The sequence below is a fragment of the Strigops habroptila genome, chromosome 3 (genome assembly GCF_004027225.2).
Source record: "Strigops habroptila isolate Jane chromosome 3, bStrHab1.2.pri, whole genome shotgun sequence".
NCBI lineage: Eukaryota > Metazoa > Chordata > Aves > Psittaciformes > Psittacidae > Strigops > Strigops habroptila.
Genome location: NC_044279.2, coordinates 79307514 through 79333444, shown reverse-complemented (window position 1 = coordinate 79333444; position 25931 = coordinate 79307514). Strand labels below are relative to the sequence as shown.

General features: G+C 43.9%; 2 protein-coding genes across 2 annotated transcripts; both read left to right on the top strand.

Moving 5' to 3' along the window:
* The first annotated feature begins 8480 nt into the window (after positions 1-8480).
* Positions 8481-14765, top strand: MGP (matrix Gla protein). The gene is made up of 5 exons (XM_030481026.1): positions 8481-8665; positions 11313-11461; positions 12231-12266; positions 13428-13503; positions 14390-14765. The coding sequence occupies exons 2-5, from the start codon at positions 11401-11403 to the stop codon at positions 14526-14528; spliced, it is 312 nt and encodes a 103-aa protein (XP_030336886.1). The 5' UTR covers positions 8481-8665; positions 11313-11400; the 3' UTR covers positions 14529-14765.
* Positions 14766-17583: 2818 nt separating this feature from the next.
* LOC115605917 (osteocalcin-like) lies at positions 17584-24072 on the top strand. The gene is made up of 4 exons (XM_030481028.1): positions 17584-17659; positions 19414-19449; positions 21353-21422; positions 23110-24072. The coding sequence occupies exons 1-4, from the start codon at positions 17593-17595 to the stop codon at positions 23237-23239; spliced, it is 303 nt and encodes a 100-aa protein (XP_030336888.1). The 5' UTR covers positions 17584-17592; the 3' UTR covers positions 23240-24072.
* The last annotated feature ends 1859 nt before the right edge of the window (positions 24073-25931 follow it).

Here is a 25931-nt window from a genome sequence, read left to right as displayed (position 1 = left end):
GGGTATCAAGGCCTCTGTTTGCTTCTTTGTTGGTTGTGAAGCTGATACTGGCAACTGCTTTGCTCTGTCATTTGGGCTTGTTTGTGCATGCTCCTGCTGCCCTTCTCCCCAGCAGCTGAGGCCCCTCTCTGTGACAATCCCACGGCCATGGCACCCTCCTTTCCCTCTGATTCCTGCGAGACCTTGATATGGGGATTTAAATCTAGCTAGTTAAGTGGAATCCATGTGTTCTACTTGTTCAGGCCCACGGTATATTTTGTTACTTCATTCTAATTTAGCAACTCAGTTTCCCAAAAAAATGAAAGCCTGGTGAAATCGAAAGTTAGGACACATGTGTGAGTTAGTTTACAGTGATCATCCCAGTCCAGTGGCTGTCAAGAAAGATCCTGTGCCCTTTTCTCTCATCTCCTGAGCCACTTTTCTCCACTGCAACTGCTGGACATGGGCTCAGGTGGTTGGGTTTCATATCACTGCAGGAGCAGCTGCAGGATAGCAGTGTAGAAGAAACCCTTCCTGAGGTCCAGTGGCTTTTCAGGGAGCTCACATGGTTCAGCAGACTGCAAGAATGAAAGACAGCAGGCACCAGGCAGGCAGGGATGGGCAGGAAATAGCTTCAGCAGCAAGCCAGCAGGAGCCTTTTTCTCAGGAGCAGCTTAAGGTCAGCTTTGTGCCTCATTGCTGTGTTGCATGGAGGAGGCAGAAGCCTGACCAAAGCAATCTTTCAGCTTACTTTAAGGCAGGAGAGAAGGAGCTAAAGCCAAGCTCTCACCTGTCATTCCAGCCTTGTAGACGTCTCTCTTCAGTGGCTATACAGAGCTCCTTCTAACACTCCTGCTGCTTTTTTACTGATGGTGTCCCTCTCTGGAAGTGCAAACCCACTGTGATTAATCATTTTCTTATGTTCTTACTATCTCTAGATCTCCCCAGCTAAGGTATAATGACATCAGCTATCTGTTTAGCAGAAACCCAGGGGGTCAGCAGCAGATTATCACTAGAGTGATGGTGCAGAAGGGGCCAGAGAGAACAGGTAACGCAGAAGAGCTCCAGGGGCTAAAAAAGAGGGTGAACTTGGGATGCCTGTGTATTTTCTGTCAACACCAAGCCCCAGGCTTGGGAAAGCCAGGCAGTGATAAGAAGGTCCTTGTCTGAGGAAGGTGCTGCTGCCAGACAGGCCTCTTGTCCTATGGAGGGGCGAGGACAGGCACATAACCACATCTCTCTCTTCTGGGGTTTGTACAGCACTTGGCACAAACGGGACCTTACCCCTAATGAGGTCCCTGGGGGACTGTAATGAAATGACTGTCCTGACTGCAGTCCTTACTGGAGTTAGCTGTTCATTTCAGGTGTATACTCAGGTCTCAAAATAGACAAGGGTCTTTTTAGGAGCTAGTGAGTGTGTTTTATTTATTGAGTAGCATTGGTATTTTATTTACTGGGTCCTCCAGCAGGTCCACTAGTGAAATTACCATCAAGAAAGACAGGCATCTACCTCAAAGAGCTGAAGCAACAGGCAATGGTTGGCCAAGTAACATGGGGGAAGGCTTGTTCTACAGATCTGTACAGATGTTTGGTAAATAGTGTATGTGCAGCAGAGATTCTCATACAGTGTCTGCTTTAGAAAAATGTACAGTATTAAATAATGTCCTCATTGATCTTCAGCTTAGCCAGCCAGCAGGGTTATAAATATTTGTGTACCCAACATGTGACTCATGCAGTGTATTTTGCTGATAAATGGACAGCAACATTTTCCAGTGCAGGCACAGCTGTAGGTGGGAGGCAGTGAGAAGAGAAATCCTAAATAATACAGCCCAATTGGTTCCATTAAGTACTGTAAACAGATCCTAATAGAAAAAAAAAATCAGCTTAAGGCCAGGAAGGACAAAAGTGTCTTTGTTGGCAAGAGTTTTTAAAGAGACATCCTGCTGTGGAAAAAGCTTTATGCAGCTTCTAAAACTGATAGATGTTGTAAGTCATATATCTGATTTTATGTGATTTTTGGCAGCTGTATTGAGTCTTAAAATGCCATCCCTTTTCATGTATGTAGAGAATAAAGGGAATTAGTTTCAGCACAGCAGACCCCATCCAATGCTGACCAAGCCAAGTGAGGGAGGATGTTAAACCCAAGAAGGTCACTGCATGCCTGCAGCATTGGTGCCTTCCTCTTTTTCTTGTGCATCTGTCCTGGGTTTCCTCCCAGTGTATGGCTAAAAGGACCATAAGCCAAAGTGGAAAGAGCTCTGAAAGAAGCTTCTTACCACAGAGGTCACTCCCAAAGATGCAGAATGATGTGAGATGGTTTTGGATGAAGACTTTTCCATACTGAGGACATCATAAAAAGTATTCATGTTACCTTTTGATAATTCATGTTACAATATTGGAGTAACAGAGGTCAATGTGAGACACTACAGAAACGGAAGGTTGTTTATTTTTAAGTGACACTGATTTCACTCACTCAGACTAACACTCTTATAACCACATATTCACAAGCACCAAGATACATTTTTTAATGCAATTTGGTTTTCTTGCAATCACGTAGAAGATTCAAGGCACGGGCTCTGGAGTCCTCATCATGTCTTCTGTGTTTCTCTTGATTTGACCACCATATGCTTATTTTGGGTGCATCTTTTGCATCCTTCAGGAGCTGGCAGTGGCTGTGGTCTTTTGTGTCTCTATTTTCTCCCACCTCTGAGTATCTTTAGATCTCATTGTCTTTTGTCTTCTCATTTAGGTATCTTATGGCTCAATCTTTTTCTTTATCTTAGCACCATCATCTCTAGTGGTTTGAAGTTTTCCTTTTATTATGTCTTAGGTGTACTCTGTCCCATGTTTTAGGACATATCTTGTTTTAAATGGTGCTTTATTTTTCCCAGCCTAGAATTCCAGAGGATCCGTGTGTCAATATGCAGGGATCTTAATGATCCGTTAATCTAGGTGCCATCAATATGTGCTGGTCTTGTAGCCCTTCTTATGCTTTTCTTCCCAGTGCTTCCACACCAAGACCTCTTCTTTGTTCTCCATTTATACTATTCTTTTTGTTTCTTTTACAACTTAAAGGGAATTATGACCACTAATGACAAAAACATCGCTCGTAAAATGGTGACTTCTGGAGTCCAATGCCACTTTAAAAATAAGTTAAAACTAACTGAGAAGCAATAAATATTGTTCTGATGTATCTTTCCTTCTCCTTTAAAATTCTTTCCTACTTTATGAGAACACAAAATTTCTTGATAAAAAATAATTAATCATTAATTTTTATACAAATAAACAATAAATATGTATCCAAAAAGCATATAATTAGCATGTGAAATTCATTGCTAAGGAAGGTCATGAAGTCAAATGACTTGGCTAGCATGTGATGTTAGGAACATTAATGTAATTTGTAGTTATGCACAGGAAGATAAGAGTAATCAGATTTCATGCTTCAAGGAATGTCATTTGCACCACAAACAGCATTTCACGATTAGGTGGGTATGATGCATTTCCCCCCATACAATAGCCTTCCTTTGAACTCGGATTTTGACAACAGAGGCTAAGACCAGAGGTCTGGTGTACCACAGAAGATGCTATTTATTTACTAAAGACAAAATTTATCTTAGTATAGATACTGAACATGAGATAACACAAAGATATAACAATACAGGAATGCTTGTAAATATTTCAGTGGCCTCCTTTATTCAAGACAGACAGAACAGACACGTTTCAGTCCAATCTTGTTTTCACAAGGACTGTCAGTTTTTGGATCTAAGATGCTATCTGAGTTCGTTATTGGAAAAAGAGGCATTATTGTTATTTTTTTATTTACCAGACGGATGAAAAGAGTGAAACCACAGCTGCTTTCTTATCACTCTGCGTGTCTGGACAGGAAATAAGGCGGGTAAATCTCATCTGATCTCAAAGAATGAATCAGGTCAGGACATTTTTGTGCTCATGTGGTGAAGTGAGGGGGATGGAAGTGGAAAAGAGATTTCTTCTCTCCTTTCCCGTAAGAGCGCATTCCAGAAACACGCTCTGTTTTTATAGTTAGAGTTCAACTTTTTTGCTTGCTCAGTTTTTCATAGGATACTTGAAATACAAGTAATTCTAGTTACTTACATGGATTATTTCATCCTTACACAGGAGCCTCGGCCAATTTTTTCAACATCCAAATAATATTAACATTATCCTCTCTCTTCCTTCCTTTCCAGACAGAAAGAGAAATAGTCTGATTAGTGTATGTGGACATGTGTGGGTGGGGGGGGGTGAAGCCAAAGGAAGTGACAAAGTTAGCTTTTAGCCCTGAAGGGTTTGGTGCTTTATCCAGTGAATTAAATAACTTTGGTCTAGCTTCTGTGGAATTTTAGTTTTCTGTGCTCATGAACTTCCCGTTACCAGTAATCTTTCATTGTTCCAGCCAAACACAGCTCTGCTGGAAAGTCCTGGCAAAACACAGAGTCAGTCTTTAAGGTAACTTAAGTTACCTTAACTCAAGTGGAGAGTGTCAAGTATTGGAGTTGAAGGCTTAAGCCAGGCTCACTTTTTGCACCAAGCAAAAGTGGAGAGCAATGAGTTCTCATTGAACTGTACTGTTGACTTCAAACGCTCCTGGCATTTATACTCAGGCTGTGATTTTTCCAGGACATTGGGCTTCATTTTGAAGTCTGATGGATTACAAGGAGTAACTTCGAGAATCACAGCTCCATAGACCATGGCTGTGAGGTTGTGTCTGGCCACTAATCTCAGAATGTCAACAGATTAAGCATTTGCCACCACCAACAAAATACAGAGGCTAAAAAACTCCCCAATTTACCAACGAAGCAGCCAAACTAACCTCACAGAATTCAGAAACCTCTCTTTATGGCCATGGTTAATGTGGAGACAGGCCCAAATTCTGTAGGATACCACAGGTAAGAGAAGAATAAGCTTCTCACCCTTGGCTTCAGTCAGGGGGGAAGGACCTGGGCTTTTTTATGGTGTTTAATTTCAGTCCTGCTCCTTGGCATTGGGATACTGAGAAACTAGTTGTCCCAGAGTCCAGCGTGACAGACATTAGATTGAAAGTGTAGGTGTGTTTCACATCCATGGCTAAGAGAAAGTCACTGGAAGTCATTGCATAGGATGGAAAAGGGAGTTTCTAAAAGGCATCCTGGCCAAAAACATTGGAGGAAGCACAAAAGCACCTGTGAGCTGGCATGGGAACCTTCTTTCACAACAGGAGACCGACACTATCTGTAAGCTTCAGATGGTGGTGTCTGCAACACTTCTAAAACTATACATAGATTCACTTTGTTAGAAGAAGTTGTAGTTAGAACCAATATATATTTTTGTACTGGAAATTTTTATTTTTGCACAAAGCTGTAATGCTGGGAACAAAATTCTTCTCGGGAAAATGGAAAAAAATTTCAAAGATAGGTATTTGAATTTTTTTTTTTTTTAAATAGCCCCACTTATTTGTTATGAAATTACTCTTTTCTCCCTACCCCACCACTGAAATGGAAATGAATCATTTCAGTTATATTAAAACAAAACTGTTCGTTTGCTGTGAAATTAGATGTTTCCTGTTTATGTGTTCCCCCTTTCTTTTAATCTTTGGAATGTTTTAAATCTAGTTTGAAATATTTAAATCTGTGTTTTTCCCAGTTTGAACTGGCTTTTGAACTAGTTTTAGGGTTAATTCCACCTAGCTGAGTGAGTTTGCTGCCAGAGCTAACACATGTTCAGATATGCATATCAAGTTCTTTAAATGTGTTCTGTTTATTTTTATTTCATAGTCTTTTGACTAGCTCCTGTGTTTAAAAAACATCTCCCTTTCTAAAGCTTAGTGTCAGTATGCTAGTTTTCAGCACAATTTATTCTATGAGGTTGTTGACTTTAATTATATTGTGGATACTCGGACACTGTTACTTTGTGGCTTGCTTCTTGGATCAGTTCCTAGGCATTACTTAGGATTAAATGAAAAAGTAAAAATAAAGTCTTGTTTTCTCATGTGCTGTAGAACTATTTGTTCCAAAAAACATTTGTTTATCATGTTGAGAAATCACTTCCTAAACCATAGACCATGTGGTGGTTGACTAACACAGGATCAAGCTGTGGGCTTGGGAAAGGGCTGTCCAGATTGATGAATCCAGTTACTCGCTACTCTGGGCAACCTGGGTTTGGAAACTCCACTCTGTCACAAAGCTGATAGGGTTTATTCCCTTGCTGCAGTGCTCAGTGACTTTGCTGAAGCCTTCATGTCATGAACTGGGCACTCAGTGATGGACACATGGATATGGATTACAGCCCTGAAGACAGAGAGGCTGGAAATGGGACTTGTTCTAAACATGAGAGCTGTGGGCTCTGAAACCGTCCTTGGAGGAGTACTGGAAACAGAACCTAATTGCTAGTCCACTGTCCTGCTGGAAAAGCTTTGTGGACAATGCTGGGAAGGAGAGGTTGGTGACTCCCACAGGCTACGGTGAAAACGTCTGTCATTTTGGGTGTGACTGCAAATCACCTCACCTCATTAGTCCTCATCTATACCACTTCCCACAGGAATTCTTTTTCCATGGACATGGGTGACCTGGGCTATACATAGGACTCCTTCTGAGGTCTCCCTGGTATCTTATCCAGTGGCACTAACAGATGCCCATCTCTGCTGGCACATTCTCAGTAAACACCTCAGAATCAGTATTCTGTGATCACCTTTATGATTGTTGGTTCATAGTTGTTCCTTTTGTTCCCAGTTTGCTTCCAGTTTATGAGCTCTTAATTTACAGCAGGATTCTTACTGCTAATCCCCATGGAAGACCTTGCCTTTGCACTATTGCATATTTTCCTGTTTCTGTTACTCCAGCTTTCAAGGTCATCCTTTTCCTCTTGTATGAGCACTCAGGCCTCTTTTTCCACTGATATTGCTTTTTTGCTTTGTGTCATCAACAAACTTCCTCAACAAGCATTCCCTCTTTAATCCAGTCATTAATGGAAGTATTCAGTAAAACTAGTCCCAGTAGAAATTCAATTAGTAATTCCTCAACATGTCTGTTTTCCACTGCTCAAGCTTCTGGTTCCTTACCATCTCACAATTTTGGCTTTAATGCCCATTTTCTCCAACTTAACTAAAAATTTACCAGATGGCACTGGGACCAAAGCTCTTCCAATGTCTAGATAGATGAGGAGGACCAGATCTGGGCTGTGATTTCTTTCAGGGTTCAGCATGTCACAGGGCTGAAGACTTAGCTGTCCCTGAAGAGTGGTAGAAGGGGGCAAGAAATGTCTTCCTGTTTGCACTCTTTTCAAAGGTGGCTCATGACTATACACCCTATACCTTGAGAAGCTCAAGGTTACTGTTGTTAGACTCTGAGGGCCAAGAGCTGCTCATGTACATGTACAAGGACACATGTAATATGGTATCTTGTTGCCACAGGTAGGTCTGAACTTCCCCAAACTTATCAAGCACTGTAAGAGCTAAAGATTCCACAGGAGCCCCTCACTGTTCTTTGGGAACCAGGCAAGAATACACAAATCAAAAATGCGTATGTTAGCTGTAAGGCGACAAAACGTCATACAGAAGTGCAGCAAATCCCACCTCTGTTCCAATCATTTGGTGACTCTTTAACTCCATGTTATGCTGCCATTTTTATTTTGCAACCTGTAAATCAGGCCACACTTGATCTTTTTCTGGATCAAACGAGCCACACTCACCAGCTGTTTGGTTAGTGAATAGATGTGATGGGTTTTCTTTCTTAACCTCCCGAGCCACTGATTCTGCAGCTGGTCATCCCCTCTATCTCACCTCTGCAGAGCTCTGTCTCTCAGGCTGTGCCTACTTTTACTTAAGGACTGGATGTGCCAGCATCCATCCTCAGCATGCACTAGGCATGGATCTCTGCTGAGCGAGGGATCATTGCTGTGGGTTGCTATTCACATGGGTTCAGCATCCCAGCATGATGCATGTGTGCACTTGGCTCAGGTGCAGGCAGGGTCAGAAGCCCAATAACCCTGTCCAGCAAGCACATGTAGGTTGTCTGACATATTGTCCAGCATTGTTGTGGGTCTGGTGTGAGCAGCAAGGGTGAATCTTAGAGGCTTGGGTTTGTGTAAGCCAGCTCTTTGCCTCTTGGGGTTTGTCACTTTTAGAGGTTTCAGAGCTGCCTCCGAAAGCAGCCACCTTTGTTACGTGAGTTTTCAGTCTGACATTAGCCTGCTACTAAGAGGGGAGATCAGTTGCAAAAGGACCATGAAAGAAGATGGAAGAAGCCTTCTGGCCTCCTGCTCCCCGTGGAAGAACAGGTGTTGTTGCCAGCAGCACAGCTGTAGTTAGAGCACAGCTAGGGAATAAAGGGGTGGAAGAGAGGGGGGTCTTGCTGCAAAAAGGGAGGCTGGAGTTTGTCCTCAGACCTCTTCCCACTCACTGCTCCTGGGCACAGAAAAACAGCTGGGATGTGGCCCCTGGTGTCTGCTCTGCCTCTTTCCTTTCCCTCTTGGCTCAGTTCCTTGAGGTTGTTGATTTCCTGGCTGTGGGGAGAAGGTGTTTTTGACCAAGAAGGTGGTAGCCTGAGCGTGGATTGAGAGTAGGAGACAGAAGAGGGGAGGAGTCACTGATTGATGCTAATAAATAAAAGGCCCCTCTTTTTAGTCTAGGGACCAGGACGCCAGGAGAGCTGTCCCACAGACAAGAGCTGCAGGCTGGCGGGGAAGCGACGGCCCAGTGAGTATGCAGGGACTGCCTTGCTTTTCCTGGACAGCTGCTTGTTATTAATGCCTTGCTGGTGCTTCACAGCTGCAAAATGTTAGGAGTGTTTGCTATGGCATGCAGAACACTGTGATTCTCCACTCCAGCATGAGACAGGCCAGAGGACTGCTTTTGTCATCTGCCCTTTATTTGGGGGACAGTAGAGGTTTCCCTGGCACTTGCAGACAATTCATCTTAGCTTCTCTTTCTGTATTTCTACCCAGTGGGTGCTGCTAGCAAGCAGGGGGATTGGGCTCCCTGTGCTGCGCGGTGTGTTACCTCTGCAACAGCCCACTGATGCTGGGGAGGGGACATGTGTGCTGGTGAGGCATGGAGTGCAGGGAGAGTAAAAAGAAGGTGTACTTTTGCGAGGGAAAGTGTTCCCCAAAGGAGGTTAATTGGTATAGGGCTCTGTAGCCAGCATATTCAGTCATACCTGCATACTTGGAAAATGCATTGCCTCTTTGGTGAAAAATGAAATGTTTGGGTTAACGTGGTGTTTGTGGCTCTTCTCCTGTGGTTGAAGGCAGGAGATACTCCAGGCATTCTGGATTTAGAATCCTCTAAAATGTGAGCAGAGTCTTCCAGGGAGCAGAGTGCTCTGCCCTGGGTGAATGCAGACAAATAAAGAGGGTTTGGCTGGAAAACATGTTGGAGTTTCCCACTGTGCAGCCTCACCTTCATGCCAAAGTATTCCCCACATCCTCCTCTCTGTGCCCCACTGCTTTCCCACTGGGTTCTCTCCTCCAGCCTCTCTCTCAAGCCCCCCTTTCTTGGCAGCTCCCATGAGCTCCAAGAGAGTACAAGACATTCAAGAAACCTGTAAAATGCACATGCAATGCTAACTCCAAAACTGTTGGCTCTAAGGAATGCAAACAATCCCAGAGCTGAGAATTCCCTTAAAGAGACCGGAACAGCAGGGCATGGAGGGACAGCAGAAAAATCTAATTTCTCCTCTGATCTTATGTCTATAGCAGGCTTCTGGCTTTTGCCCCAGCACAACCTAGTATTCTTCCTCATCTCAGGATGAGCACTGAATGGGCAGGACATGGATGGTAGTGGGGGCGTACCGATGGTGCAGGACTGGGATAGGATAATGGAGAAGAAAAGCAATCATTTCTCTTTGGTCTGAAATTGAAGGCCTTGCTCGGTTTCTGTCCTGGAGACACCAGGCTTCAGACAAGGGCCATGAGTTTGACATTGGAAGGGTAAGTTGTAAAGCCCAGAGTAATCTTGTTCCACTGAAGTCTCACTCCTCACTGGGGAAGTGCTAGGCTCTGACTAGCTGTCCCTTTAGTTCTTGGATGTGGCATGTGCAGCATGGCTCTCCAGACCAGCCTCTGAAGGTGACAGCAGTGACAGCACTGCACTGGCTTGCGGGGGGTGGTCTGCACTCAGAGTGCGCATAGTCTGCACCCTGTCAGTAAGAAATGGACAAAACAGGCAGTCACCAGAGCTTGGATCAGACATAACAATGGCTACTGTGCCATAGGCTCATCCCCAGACAGTGTGCATGGTCCCAGCCACCACTGCCATGAGGGAGAGCTGGCAGGCACTGGGTACTCATCTTCCCTCCCTGCCTTGCCTCTAGCAAACTACTCCCCTTTGCTTTTCACTCAGCAGGAATGGCTGCCTCTGTAGCTCGTTTCTTCTTTCACTCCCTCCTACTGTGCCACAGAGCTGGAGAGGGGAACACCCCATCTTTTGTTCATCACTGCTGCCCATGACATTGGTCCCAGACAAGCTCTTTAGGTGCCAGAAGGTGAGGTAATGCTCTCAGAGACTGCTGCTGAAAAGCCTTGCATTGACTTTGGTGCCCAGTGGGGCAAGGGCTTTTAGTGCTAAACTAAAGAAATAGCAGTCCTGAGGGATACGGTTACCTCTGCCTTCACCAAGATGTTGCCCCTCGGGCTGGCAGGGCAATGTAGGGCCCGGACTACAGTGAGGACCTGCAGAGATAGAGTTCTGGGTGCTGGTCTCATCTCAATGCAAAAAGAATGATCCCTTCAGCAGAAAGAAGGGATCCTTCTAGGTTGCTGTTTGTCACTCCTGGAGCAGTAAAGTAGGAAAGGGGAAGAGGCAGTGGGGTTGGATTCCTCCTCTGATGGCTGGCAGGCTTGAGACTGCGGCAGGGCCAACTGGAGGGAGGGGGACTGAGTGGAGAGGGAATGTTTGAAGCCTCATTCTCCAAGTCTCCGTCAGCAAAACTGAAAGAACAGTCTGGGCTGGGTTTATCCAAACATAGGATGGCGGTGGCAAAGAGGGCAGATCAGAGGAAAAATTAGAAAGGCAAACATTTACATTTGGGATCAGCACATAACTCTCTCTCTGGGCCCCCACCAGCCCCTGAAATTCCTTCCACTTGCACAGGTCAGCTTTTCTGAGCATGGAGTTCTAGTGAGTGACATTCTTGCCTGTGAATTATGGCATCTGGCCCTGAACTGGGAGATGAAGGGGGCATGCTCCCTCCTTCCCACAAGCTGATTCAATCTGCTAATAGAGGATGTTTTGTAATGGCTCCATAAAGAGTGTGTACCAGCCAGATGTTGCTTTCCCCAGGCTATTTCATGGGCCCCCTCCTGGCTCTGTTTTCATAATAAACATTCCAGTTCTAACTTTGCAGGCAGCCCAGGATCTCCAGCTGCCCTCAGTGGGAAGAAAGTGACAGGGCAAGAGAGACAGAGTGAGAGATTCCTCCCTGCACTGGCACAATGCGTGCTGTTATCATCCTTACGCTCCTGGCTGTCTTGATGATGGCTGCTACTTGCTACGGTAAGTGACCTTTTTCACTGGGTAGAGCTGCAAGCCTGCAGACATCTTTGGGTCTATTCAGATGCCTTTTATTCAACTTTGTGTCTTCTTGCCCCTTAACTTGATCTCTTGCCTGCTTTCCTGCCCTTGTGTCAGATCCCCCTAGCCCTACTCCAGAGCTGTCAGCTTCAATTAATGTGATTTATGGTCCAAGATGCTTCAGCCCCTTTCTTTCTGTTCCAGCTCACCTTGAAGACTGCTCCTCTTTCTGCTTCTCTGTTGTCTGCACTACAATAAGAGTTCTTATTCTTAATTCTTCCTTTTGAATTGGGACATTTCCCTTTTTCCTTTTCTAATATCAATCCCCTTTTCCTATGAGGCACACTGGTGAAATTAAGATGCTGTTTCATGCAAGAGTCAAGCACATTTCACTGTGCTGATCTATTCCCTAAGACCACATGCAGGCTTTGAAGGTAAGCAGGTATCATGTCCACTGCACTGTCAGGAACATGAAGGAGAGGAACTACGCTTGAGAATCACACACTGGAAGACCAATCATGAGCCTTGAAGTCCTGCCTAACACACTAGATAGTTCCATTCTAAACTCCTGAACCCTAAACTCTTCCTATAAATACTAGGTCACACCACTGACCCCTTTCTCTTAAACAGGTGTCTTAAAACCTGGTTTCTCTGGTTTGTGTGTGTGTGTTCTATTATCTATTGTGTGTGAAAGACTGTGAATCCCATCAGTACAGTGTTTTACCATATGTTTTACTCTTTCTTTCCCCAGAGTCCCATGAGAGCATGGAATCCCATGAGTATCTCAGTAAGAGACTGCTTTACTATTTTCTTGAATTTGAAGTATGCTACAGACATCTCCAAGACCATTTCCTTCTACTTTACTGTAGGGATTAAATATGTGATATCACTCAGGGAAATAGAATTTACTGTGTGATAGAGTTTCAGGATGAAAAGGGAAAGGGTTAAAAAAGACTTCACATGTTTGGGCACAAATGCATACCACAGTTTTGCAGAGAATATGAGAACTGAAAAATGAAGAGTCATGAGCTTAGATCCCTGCTGCATGCACCTAAAATAGGTTAAGTCACATTAGAAAAGGACATTGCTTGAAAAACTCTAGGATGAGCATGGCAAGAGGTATTGCAGAAGCCAGTGACATGACTTGTTCTCCTCTAAGGACAGAGAGAGCCTTACTTTCAGCACCTTAGAAGCAGCAGGTGGGATGTGTGAGCAGGAGGAATCCTTGAGCTGAAAGAGAGAGTTAAGAGTCACAAGAAAAGCATGAAAGGGGGGAAAGTCTCAGTCTGGGACAAGCAATATTCTGAGAGGTTAGAGAACAGATGGATTGAAACTAAAAAGAAATTAGACCATCTGGAAGAAGGACTTCACAAAGCAGCTAGTCAGAAGCACAAAGGCACATGTGGGAGAAAAAACCAAAGACATCCACAGACTCCTGAACTCTGCAATAGGGTTGTGGTGTTTCTCAAAAAGGACAGAAGGGACCTTCAGGTACCTCAGTCTAAAACTGCCACAAAGACTGCTCTGTGACTGCCTAACCTTAGAAGCAGATAAACTTACCAAGGCTGTTCTGTTTCTACCTGTAGTTTCCTGATGCTGAGTGTGCCCATATCTCCCATGTTCTGTGCAGCTTGGCACCTACCTTCTATCCAAGCTCTGCTCACTCAGGGGGACTGTGGCAGCAAAATCACAGTAGCTTTTCCCTGTGTGGCTTGATAAACAGCAGAGCAAGAGCAGCATATGCATTTCCATACAGGCTGTGGAAACCAGAGGAAGAGCCTGTACACAAACCAGTGGGGTAGACAACAGGGAGTATTAAAGGGTCATGGGTTTCACTGTGCATGGGAGGGTGGACAGGGAGCCTGTTATAGATGTGGAAGGTAGCTTTTACTGAAATCTGGTGTTGAAAAAGTGTCCATCTACTCTAAATAACCCCTTGCCTTCTCAGATCCCTTCATCAACAGGCGAAGGGCCAATGACTTCATACAAGCTGATTCGAGACTAGAAGCCATCACTCAGGAGAGGTATGTTATGGCCTCAGAACACTAAGGATGGGAGTGGGGAGAGGTGTCTCCTTGCCAAGCACAGGCTGGTACCAGGGGTGGCAGCCATGGTGACTTCTGAGAAGCCTCAGAAGTCCCTTTCTTAATGTGAGGTTCCTGTGAAGACCTCCATTCCTCAGAGAAGCTGGAACTCAAGATAGTAGAGGGCGAGTCCTTACATTTGAAGACATGTCATATGCTGGAAGGGCTCTGCTTAATTTGTTTGAAGGAAACGCCAACAGAAGGAGAGGAAATCAGTGTTGGATGGCCAGAAAGCTCAGTTTGAGATCTTGTTCTAGTCCTCAAATCTCAAGCAGAATTAGCATGACTTTTTCTAAATCACACGGCCATCTGGGGGCCTCCTTGACTCATCTGTAAAATGCAGATGTAGGCAGTTTCTTGCCTTATTCAGGGCTTGTGAAAGCAAAAGCTGAACCACAGAAATAATCTCTTAATGAGGCATCAAGGCAGACCTTCTCCACAGCACCTGATGGCCCCTTTGCAGGGTGTTTCAGGTCTTTTTGTTCCATGCATGGCTTTGGGGAACAGCAGAAGAGCTGCAGGCAGCAGGCTGGGGGGGCTGCAGGGTAAGAACTCTTCTCCAAGTTGAGGCAGGAGCCACCTCCCTCTCCCCACCGCCCTAGTTTGCCCTAAAATTACCTGAGAAGGCAAAATGTTCCTGCTGTAGTCACATTGCTCCCCTGGGTGTGGTGAAAACAGAATATGGTGTGCTGAGATCTTTTTGTAGCTGGATGATGGAATCTCGTGATGGACCCTTAATCCTTATAGGGGATCGTGGGGCAGAAAAGGGCTGTAGACAGATATTTAAAAGGACAGCATTTACCCTTCATCTCTCCTACTTTTGCAGGATCAGGGAACGTAGTAAAGCACCCCACGAACGTCAGAGGGAGATCTGCGAGGACTACTACCCCTGTGAACTGTACGCTTTCCGCCATGGCTATGCTGCTGCTTACAGGCACTATTTTGGGAGGAGAAGAACCAAGTAAAGGATGACCTAACCCCACCCTGGGGCCTGGAGCCCAGGGTATCCTCCCAGAAAATGCAGTGGCTCTGAAACATATTCAGTTGCTTGTGTCCCTGTATGTTATCCTGCCTGCTGCTTCTCTCCCATGTAGCCATGGATTCCTACACTGTGTTAATTAGTGCTGAGCTGATGTAGCAGAGATCAGAGCGAGTTCAAGATGTGGGTGTTTACTACACAATAAATTGCTGGTTTGATACTATCTTCTCCTGACTCACAGTATTTTGGGGGTGGCGGTGTGCAATTTTCCATGAAGAAGCTGAGTTTGTTTATCACAGAATCTGGTGTGGATTATGGAAAAGTCACTACTTTGCAATCCTATGAATTTGAAAGGATCGACAATGTTTTTGTTCCAGGGTCTACAAGTGGCTTCTTTTAGAGGTCACCAGCAAATTTCAGTTCCCAGTCTTGAGACATCCTAAAATGGCATGGTGTTCAGAAGGCCTGGTGAGATGCACTTTTTGAAAATGCAATCTAAAATATCTTCCCTCAGTTGAGGAAACAAAATTCAGAAGGCATCTGTATAATCTTAATGGGAAAGTTGGGGAGAGAGCTACTGACAGGAAAAGCATGTAAATTGCAACTTGTTTATCCAGCTACCCTTGAGTCCTGAGGAAGGATACTCTTGTAGAAAGGAGTATGTAGTTCAGGCTTTACTCATATTTCCTTTTGGAATCCCCTTTCATGCCCATACTTCCACTTGGAATGGTTGTGGTAGCATTAGAAAGCTGCAGAAACCAAAGGTGAAGAGGGGCTCTGGATGGTAAATTAACAAATAAAAGAAACTCAGTGTTTGGGTTCACTTGTTCGCCTTGTTCACCTAGAACAATTTCATTTTACTGTTCATAACTCCTTGGAAACCAAGATGTGTCCTGACCCTGTGCAGAGGTTGATTAGCACCTCCTGGCCCATTTTGGAGTGAGTGTGACTGCTGTCCGGTTACCACCACCACCAGCACCAGGGCACCTCACAGCAGCCTGTCCCCAGGCCAAGAGGCACCAGTGCTGACATGCCCAAGCATTCAGTGCTGCTCTGGGCTGGTCAGAAGCCACAGCAGCTCAGATACTACCTGATGTATGAGTCATAACGTCTTCTGTCTCAGCACAGCTGGTTTCAATATTCACATCTCCAGGCTTCCATAGGCACCTGCAAATTATAGAGTGGCATGCTATCAAGGGCTATGAGGTATAAAGTATTAAATTGTTGACTAATCTGTGAAATTAAGTCTAGAGCCAAGTCTACCTGCCACATTAGAAACACAGATCTCCTTCTGAAATATGCTTCAAGACTTTGCCAGCTTTGAAAATGAACTTTCAGAAAGAAATGTGATTTATTTATTGAAAACACTTCTGATAGGAAACTCCACCCTGACAGTTGCTAAAGTTTTGTCCAAAGGAAAAAGTGAGAGAGAAATGAGTTTAAGGAAAAAAAGCTGTATGGATTAGCTATATTTGTACCCACACTTGTTCTGCATGTTCCCAAGTAGGTGAATCTTACCATCAACAACCAGAGAAAACTTTCATACCTGAAAGTCAACAAGTTCACAGTGTCTGGGTTTGACTTGACACTGTGACACTACCAAAACAGAAGGTACAGGGCTAGTGCTGTCTGGGTTTGTGTCCAAAAATATCCTGTGATTCCAACTTCAGGTTTACCGGTGTAAATAATGAATAGTACCAGCAATTTCTGTGGGATTTTGCTAGTGTGAGCAATAACCAAACATGTTTAAGAGACTACATGCTGGTTAGAAAGCTTGGGAAAAGTTGGGAAGAGAAGTAAAGCTGTTTGGATTACATGGAATGTATATTTATATTCTTTCAAGTATTATTTCGGAAGCATAACTTTCCTAGAATACCTATTATTTATAGATATTTATGTATTTTTAAACTGTTGATCTTCAAGATACTTTTGCTGGAAATTGTTAGTATATATATTCAGTCTTTACTGGACTGTGTAAAAGTTCAACTTTTTTCCTATTCCAAATTCTGAAATCTCTGTAAGCTGAAAGACAGCATTTCTCAGGATTGGCAAAATCCCTAATGGCTCTGACTGCCCTGGGGAGCCTTTTAGCTGTGAATTCTGTAATCCTTGGACATGTTCCCTGCATGTGGGACTAAGGAGGACTGGATGTGAGGTGGAGGAAGATGTGACCCATATGTTGTTTATGAGACATGGCTTTGGGAACATAGATGGTGGGTTTGGGGAGTATAAGGTTATTGGTAGATGAGCTGTAGAAGAGCCCATGCAAGGCTCCTGACATACCAAATAACCACAGCCACCCAAGTCCTGAAGAATAAATCACTTTGGAGTCTAAAGAAGCCAAACTAAAGCCTCCAAACTAAGCAGATTTCCAGGAAGATAAAAGAAAGACCCTCCCTCAAACTACCTGCCTAACATTCCTAACAGAGCAAAAATCTCGGCTCTCCAAAGTGATTTGGTTAAACTGTCTGAAGCAAAATCTACTGTGTGTTTGCCCTATGTGAACTATTTCATGGATTTCTTTACCTTCAGGGGAATGGGTCAGGGTGAGTTGTGGGAAAAGGGTCGCCGTTGGGTTCGGTCTTGTTTGACTTTCTACATCAGAGAGCCCATCACATGAAAAGAATGCTTCAGGGTGTACTGTTTTGCTTCAGGGTGTACTGGTTTCTCCGCTGGCTTTCCAGCAAGAATCTAGTGTGCTAGTGTGACTTATAAACATGAATGACTTTCATGTGTATAACAAAACTGATTTTTTTTTTTTTTTAATCCAGTTGTTTTTCTTCAACCATCTCATTCGAAACCTCAGATAAAATCTTCTGGAAATGTCACAGCTTCTGAGATGGATGTCAAAATGGCTGCCAGGACTAAAAATCTTCTGGCTAGATGGACATGCTTTGTTTTGGATCTCAGACAAAGGAACACAAGCCAGAGCCCTGATGTCTCCAGGAGATCACAGGATATAAACTGCTGCCCAAAAGCAAGCTCTGGAGAACCTCAGTAACCTCCAGGAAAGCTCTGAGGTTAGGGAGACTAGCACAGCCAAGGAAGACATGAGGAGTCTGCTGGCACCACTGATTGTGACTCTGGCCCTGGCAGCGCTCTGCTGTTGTGAGAAAGGTAAGGGAATGACTTCCTGGGAAGGCTCTTGGGAGCGCTGCTCATCCCAGCCTCCCTTCGGTCTGCGAGAGACTCAGAGCGGCGCAGGGAGGAGTGCACCGCTGGTCATTGCACAACTTCACATCTCTGTCCCAGAGACAGAGTCATGGCTGAGAGAGGGCCTGGGGGCAGAGAGCCTCATCTCTTGCTGGGCACTTTCTTCCACTGGTCAAACCCCACCCCCCAATTGCACCACTGAATTGCAGCAGAGAAATTGAACATTTGAATGTGTTTAAGTATTAAACCAGTTTAGCATTTAAGTGAATTGGCAAAGGTGTGCTGGATGCTCACTTTTGAGTAAGAGGGCTGAACTGCAGGGAGATTTGTGTCAATCACAGGGAGGAGTATTTTGTGCCTGCCCCGTCCTGCAGTGCTATAGCATCACAGAGATAGGCACCAAGTCAAGCCTTCACTTGCAGGGAAATGTGGAATTTGGAAAAAAAGCCTCCTATTAGTGGTTACAAAGAAATGAGTTATCCAACTGAAATTAGAGCACATCACATTTGAAGGTGATTTAGCAATGGTGACTTCATGATGAAAAGATAGTAATGTAGTGGCAACTCTATAGTTGATGGAGAGAGAGGGAAGGGGTAAAGATCAGAAAAACAAGTATTTTCCCTTTTATGGCAAGAAAAGAGAAGCTGACCAGGAGAGAGCTCAGTCTGTTCTCGTATTATCTCATTCTGAGTTAGATTTTGTTCAGTCATGATTCAATACTGGCAAATAAATATATAGGTTTTTTTAATCAGCATTTTCCTTCTGTCAGCCTCTTTCTCACTTTCTCAGTCTGGCATATATATCTGCTTTTTTTAGTCGTTATTATGTTCCAGAATGCTTAACTGCCTTGGAGTAACTTCTAATTTTTATGCATTTTTTCCCCCCAAGGAATGTATACATTTCTTAAAACCAGAACTATACACAACTCTTTTCACATAACATTTCTGTTTAAGCACAGTTGTCATTTTTTTGGCCTCTAGAGCCCTCTTTCTGTTCCTAAATACACTTATGCCAAATACCTGGTGACTTGGGTGGAACTGACACTATTGAAAAATGGTATGGGGAAACAGTGGAAGAAAAAAAATGTGAAATAGGGCAGTGTGGGAGACCCAATATTAGGAGACCTTCTATTCTCTCAGAGGATGCTTTCCTTGGGTGTTTGCAGGGAGCATTAGAGATGAAGATTAGGACTGAGCACAGAAATACAGTGTGTAAATTCCTCTTTCAAGGCCTGAGCCAGATAGCTGTGAGTACAGAATGGTTCCTAATTTTTGGCCCTATTTCTCTTCCTTATCAATGACTTGTGATGTCTCCCCAGATATTAGGAAAGCTCTCTTTCCAAAGATAGAGGAGATATTCAGCTATCTTCGGGTTCTGTTCAAATTTGGGGTTTTACTAAAAAGGTCACCTTGCTCTTAGCAAGGGTGAGGAGGTAGATGAAGGTCTTCCTCCAGCTTCCATGGTGATTATATGTTTATTGCATCATTTAGTCTGGCTTAGAGGAAGTTGAAATTAAACAGATCCAGGCATAATGAGTGAATTTTGCTGTGGTGGAGGTGTCTATTTCTAAATGGTGGGTGATAAAAAACCCTTTTTGGGAGGGACTGACCTTCCGGGAAAGTGGTGGGAGCTGGACCCATGCAATAGGCAGAGGGATTTAGTTACAGAGCAGAGTGGAGGAGGACTCACAAGCAAACTCCTTTGTGTCTGTCTTCCAGATCCCAAAGACCCCTCAGGATCTCTCAGTGCTGACAGTGAGTGTACCATTGTGACGGATGCTCAGCTCCATTCTCCTGCAACTGCCTCCTTTTCCCCTTTGATAGGTTCAAGGGGTGAACAAGAACCACCTTCTAGATGCTCCCTTTTGCTCCCACAGTGCTGCAGTCCCTGAGGTGCAGGAGCACCTGCAGCAAACAGACGGGCTGCCTTTCACAGCCATGGTGGCAGTGGACATGAGGGAGGTCAGCCTCCCATGCAGGCAGCCTAGCATCACTCCGGGTGTGCTAGTGCCATAGCCTGCATCCCCACAACCCTTGAGCAGCCCCCAGGCAAGACATGAGTCCCGCAGGTTGTTACCAGCTAGATGCATCTAGTCTCTGTGAAATAGTGTGAGCAACATGGCCAGTCTCCCTGCTTCTCTGAGCTGGCATTAGAGACCCATCCAAAGTGACTGTTGCATCCCCAGACTGCTAAGGGAGCAGAATCTGCTCCAGGGCCTCCAGGCACTGCTCTTTTGGGCCTGCTGAACAGTCAGTCTGGTGTGCAGGATCACAGAGCAGAAAGGTCTGGTGCCACATAGCAACAGTCTGTGACATTCCTGCCAGATCCCACAACCTGGACAGCCTGAAAGCAAGCACCTTCCAAGGCTGCTCCAGGCTGCCTCCTGTAGATCCTCCTGTTAGGTGGCCTGGGCCATGTGAATTGCACACGTGGGGATGTTCACAGCTTTTGCAGCTAGCCGATCTTGGTAGAAAGCTGTGTGGAAAGTCCCTTTTATTCCCCCCTGTCTCTCTAACACCTTCTATGTTCTAACACCTTAAATGATAACATTGCTGCTGAGGAGCATGAAAGCTGGTATTTCTCCAATGAGCCAATACAAATACAGATTGGGAAATAAAAAAAGGACTGAAAAGAGCGTTCAGGGAAAGGAGGTGATTCCTGACAGCTAATCAACTGACAGTTTCTGTGTAGTCAGCATTTTGATCCAGACTAAACCCCAGCTTGTTAGAGAGGGGGCACCTCTCAGCTGCCAAACAGAAACACAAACACCCCACAATGATGAGGGAAGGGCACAAATCCTACCATCACCCCCCAGGCAGAGGCCTTAGAAACCTGTTTCTAGAAACTGTTCACACCTCTACTGGTGTGGGTCCATGCTATGGAGCAAGGCTGTGCTGTGCTGAGCCCTGGCTGGCAATGAGGAGCAAAGTGGCTCTACCTGCTCTTTATCAGGTGCTCCATGGCATAAATTCAGGGGAGCAAACAAGCAACTGTGCTGACAGCGTGTTAGTGGAGACCAGGTGCCAAGGCTGCCATGGCAGAAAGACCTCCCATGTTCTCCAAATCCTAAACAACAGGATCTTTGCACCTTCTGTGTGTATTTCTCCTTTGGTGATGTTTACTGGCATTCTTTTATACCCTTCACCTTTCATGGCATTATGCACAGGTGAGCATTGGTATGTTTGTGTGCTGTTGCTTATGGCTCACTGGAGGTGTTTTAAGGCCTGGTGGCTGGTATCCCAGATCACTCTTAGTCTGAGTCAAAATACAGAAAGGAAGCCAAGACTCTGAAGTTAACCAGGCCAGGGAGAGAGGGTGCCATTTCCTTAATTTTCTCCTTATTCATATTTTCTGCTGTCATGACTTTGTCATCTGCACATTCGCTGTGGAATCAGATGATGCCGTGTGATAAGAGAATGGAGTTTATGACAGAAAAGACCCTTATTCCATGGAGTTGTGCAGGTTGGAGTGAGGAGGGAGTCCAGCTGTTGGGCTTTGAGTGGACAGTGGGGAGGGGATAGATGAATGGGCAATTAGGATGATTCGTGGCAGCCATCTGCTTGTGAATAGACTGTCCAGTTCCAGAGGTTAGGCTGGTCTCTGTTTCTCATAGACCATGGGCCTGCATCTCTAACCCTCTGTGTTCTTTCTTGGTAGGCATCAAGATTAAAAAAGAAGTTGCCAATACCTTTGTGAAGAGGCAGAAGAGATCCAGCCTATATGAATGGTAACAACTCAGGAGTCAGGCTGAGAGCTGGACTCTGGGCCTGTTATGAAGAGGGGATGGGAAGGCAATAAGACATGACAAAGCATTGATTTGTTGTACATCTATGTCTTCTATTGTACATGTACATGTACATGTACATCTATGTACATCATTATCTTCATGTGTTTCAGCAAAAGCAGGCTGTAGGAGACACGTATTGATAGATAAATTTTTTTTTCCATAAATATCCTTTTGAAAACTCAAGGGAATATCAGCTGGACTCTGATATTCCTCCCTGGGAAGAAGATAGTACTAGCTGTCTTAGCTAGCCATGGGGACAGCAGGATACAAGTTAGAAACTGCTCTAACCTTAGGGTCATCAGAACCAATTTCCAGGATAATGAGTATCACAGAACCTTGGTCATTGCCTATGGCTCCCTACAAAAGAAGCACAACTCTGTTACAGGGATGTGGCTAGATCAGATTGGCTGTTATTTCTGAAGATGTAGATCCTACATCTCTTTGTGCAGAAATCCTAGACACAAAGATTTGGAGAAATCCTACCTCTAAACATTTGGAGAAATTTGAGGTAATGCAACAATGTTCTTCACATATTTCCTGGAAGAGATTGTTAAGCCACTCTCTTGTGTAGGCCTGTGCAAAAAGGTTTTATATTCAATCTGTCTTTGGACTGTTGGTTTTAGGTGATAGAAGATTGGGAGACCCCATCATTAGAGGAAAGGATCAGAGTATTTTAGCAGAGAAACTGGCTGATGTTGAAACCTGCAGTGATTAAAACCAAGATGAAATTCAGTAGCAGCAACTGTATTGTCTCTATTGACTGCAGCTTATAAGCTATAGGCAGGGCATCACAAAAGTACCTTCTGCTGTAAGCATTAAGCAGGAAGTATTGAGGTAGACACACACTGTGGTGTATTATTCGATCATGATGTAAGGTTAGTGTGGTAATACGGACACAACAAAAGGAATTCAAGGGTGCTGCAGAGTATCTTCAATACAGAAATAAAGTAAAAAATCATGAGATGCTGGTGGGACTCCTGTAGCAGTGTGTACAGTTTCAGGAAAGATTAACCAAACCTAGAGGAGGAGTTGAAAAGGGCATTCAGAGTGTATAGCTGAGACTAAAAGATTTGGGTTTGCTTAGCCTGGCGAAAAGCTGGGTGGGAATAGTGTTGCTGTCTACAGCAAAAGTGAGGATGATGAGAGAAAACTGCTTAAGCTAAAGGAAGATAGTGGCTAGTGGGAAAGTGAGCAGAAACTGGGTGCAGATAAAGGTAAACAGGAAATAATTAAATAAATATGCAATTACAAGTATTAATAATAGAAATAAAACCAACAACAGTAACAACAACAAAAAAACCCAATAACAATAATTATAATTAATAAAGCTTCCTGAATAATTGAGAAATGAGGTTGAGAACAAAAAATAGCCAGACTTTTTCGGTAGTATTCTTTTTTGATAAAACTTCAAGAACAATTGCTTCTATTGCTTTAAGTTGGGTTCAATTCTATTTTTTCCCAGCATCGATCAAGCAGTCTATCCTCATGTAAGTAGACATTTAACTCATGATGAGAAGTCCCCTGTTGGGACATCCTGTGGAATCACTCTTTTCATGTTAAGTGTGAACCCTTTCCAACTGCATTGACTGAATATGCATAACAGCATCTTTCTCTTTGTCTACTCCAGGTACTATGAGTATTACAAAAGTCCAATGGAGCAGATGCATGAGCGTTGTGAAAACTACCCCCCCTGTGACTATCTCTCTGACCAAATAGGATTTTCCATGGCCTACAACCGTTTCTTTGGGAGATACTAAGGATGGGACGCTTACTTAGTTCATTTGGCTTGGGACCACTCTGAACCCCCTGGGAGAAAGAAAGTGGTGGGTGGGAAGGAGAGAAGAAAACCATCTAGACTGGGGTCTTCTTCTGTTGTCTCCCTAACCAGCTGGAACACCAAGGCAACAATTATTACACTCGTTGAGCTTGCATTAGCTTTTTTCCTTTCACCAAAAAAGTCTCTCTTCAGTTGTCTTTTGTGGTATTTTGAGCTTCACCACAAGACTGTCTTACCCCATTCCATTTGAATCCCTAGGATGCCATCGGTGAAAAAACAGTGATTCTTGTAAGGAAAATCAATATATGCCTTAGGAACATAGCTAGACCTTTTGTCTTCTTCTGCAAAATGCAGGAGGGTTATAGAAGAAGGATGTCACAATGTGTGTAAATGCAATGGGTCTGATCCTGGGATGTTCACTAGGAAGAAGGCAAAACGGCTGCCTTCTGGTACAATGACTGGGAAAGCTCAATATTTTCAGGTAGTATAATCACCCTAAATATGTGCCAGTGTAGGATCATTTTGTAAAGACGGAAGTGTGGAAATACTATTATACTGTCACGAAATTTGCCCGTATAACAACAACAGATAAATCCCAAAAGGCATGTTTAAGGAGTCCTTTTAGATGAACCTTTCCATTTGTATGCTGCATTCAGTGACTGTCTGTAAAAAGTAACTTGGAAATCTCTTCATTGTGTTACAGCTGGTTTCTGGTGAAACTGAATATACCCAAGCACAATAAAAAAATAATCTGTTCCTTTCTGATGCTGTAGCATTTATGCTTGAAACTAAAAGTGTCTAAACAGCTCAAAAAAAAAAAAAAAGAGGAAGAAAAAAGCAATAAATATTATGAAATAAAAATAAAATCGGTTCAAGGCAACTTGCATCTCTCATATATATATGTATATAAAAAATATATGTGTATTTATATACATATCCACCCTCTGCGCAACTTCATTCTGTCCCCTGTTGTGAATATTATACCTTTTTAAATTTCTGCACAGCCTCCATTGACGTGCTTCATCAGCTTCCTTCCCTGAGAGGTAGATGGCAGACCCCATTTCCAAAAAAAAAGACTGTTGACCCTCAGGAGGCTGAAAAAGACCAAGTATCTGTGGCTGTGTGTAAGCTGATGCAGCCTCCCCAGCTGCATATTGCAATAAATACTGCTTATGCAAAGCAGGTTGGTATGCTGCTTCTCTCTGTTCCTCTGTACAACCTTTACCTGCAGTTAAAGAGATGCCTGGAAGATAAAGTTTGGTCTTGTGACCCCTGAGGAGCAGGATCCCGGTGCATGAGGCTTCCTTCTCCCCTCCCATGCCTCAGTGTGAATCAGAAGTGACTGCACTGCAATTCAGGTCGGTGACGGTGATGGAGAGGAGAGCCAGGTTTTTCCTGATTTACTATCTGCTGAGTTCAGCATTTGTCTGAAAGCCCTTGCCCTGAAGTAAGGATATGGGATAAGTGCACAGAGATGGCTGCCAGTGTGAGTGTGAGCATCTCTTGTTTGGCAAGCTGCTACGACTTGTACCGGCTATGCTGATCTTGGCCAAGGAGAAGACAGTTAATAAGCATCTCTGCTTGCCTTGGTCAAACACCTGGGACTGGTTCCTCTACTGACATAAATTGATGCAGCTTCACAGCTCACAGCAAAATTGAACTGAATGCCATCCAGCAAAAATGAACAAAATGCTCATTGAAAGCAATGAAAATTTTGCTGGGAAAAATACTGGAGAGATTAGTGAAATCCTAGTGCCTGCTGTAATAACAAGCTAGGGGGGTTATTATTGTATGATTTTGTTCATACAAAAAGAAAATCAAACTTCCTGACTGTATTTGCATCTTTGAATTAGTTTTATATTTTTCTCTCCCTTTCAGTAGATTTTTTTTTCAGGGAAGTTGCACATGAAGGCCTTGATCATGTTGTCTGCTCTTTGTCACCAGATGTCATTACCACCTTTGGGGATCTGAGTGCAAAAATTAACTGCTGGAATGGAGGAACTCGATTTTCTCTTGGTTAAGGCAGATTGAAGCACCACTACAAATCCTCTGCTGCCATCTTATGTCCGTTGTGTTTATTGTAGTTAATGATTATGTTGCTTTTGAAGCATTTGAAAATGTAAATACAGTGGGTTTCTTCCTGATTTGCTTCGTCCTACAACATACACTAAGAAGCCAGAAGGGAAAAATAGAGACATAACCTGCAACTCGATTATATGTGGCTGAATTGAAATTTTAGTGGGGCTGATTTCCTTGATTTTCAAGTTCCCACTGGAGCCTGCCACAGTTTAGCTCCTTTTTATCTTTTCACAAGCAGAATAGGAGATGCCTCTGAATAAATTCACAAGCCCTTCTGCGGACTCACTTTTAGCAGCCAAAGAACCACTTTCTGAAATACAGCCCAAGATAATAGAGCAATTCCAAGACAGCAAAGTGGGTAGGCTGCATTTCTCACTTTGTGTCATCCTTCCTGCCATCACCTCTTATCACCAGTGGCTGCAGATACCATCAGCAGCATCAGCTGGTGCAGTTATAGATTACTTTGAAAGCAGCCCAGTATGAGACTTTACGTTATCTCTCATCCTGTTTCAGCACGTCGTGGTTTAAACCCAGGACACAGCAATATTCTGCAAATGCTCTCTATCCCTGTAATCCAAGCAGATGCACAAATG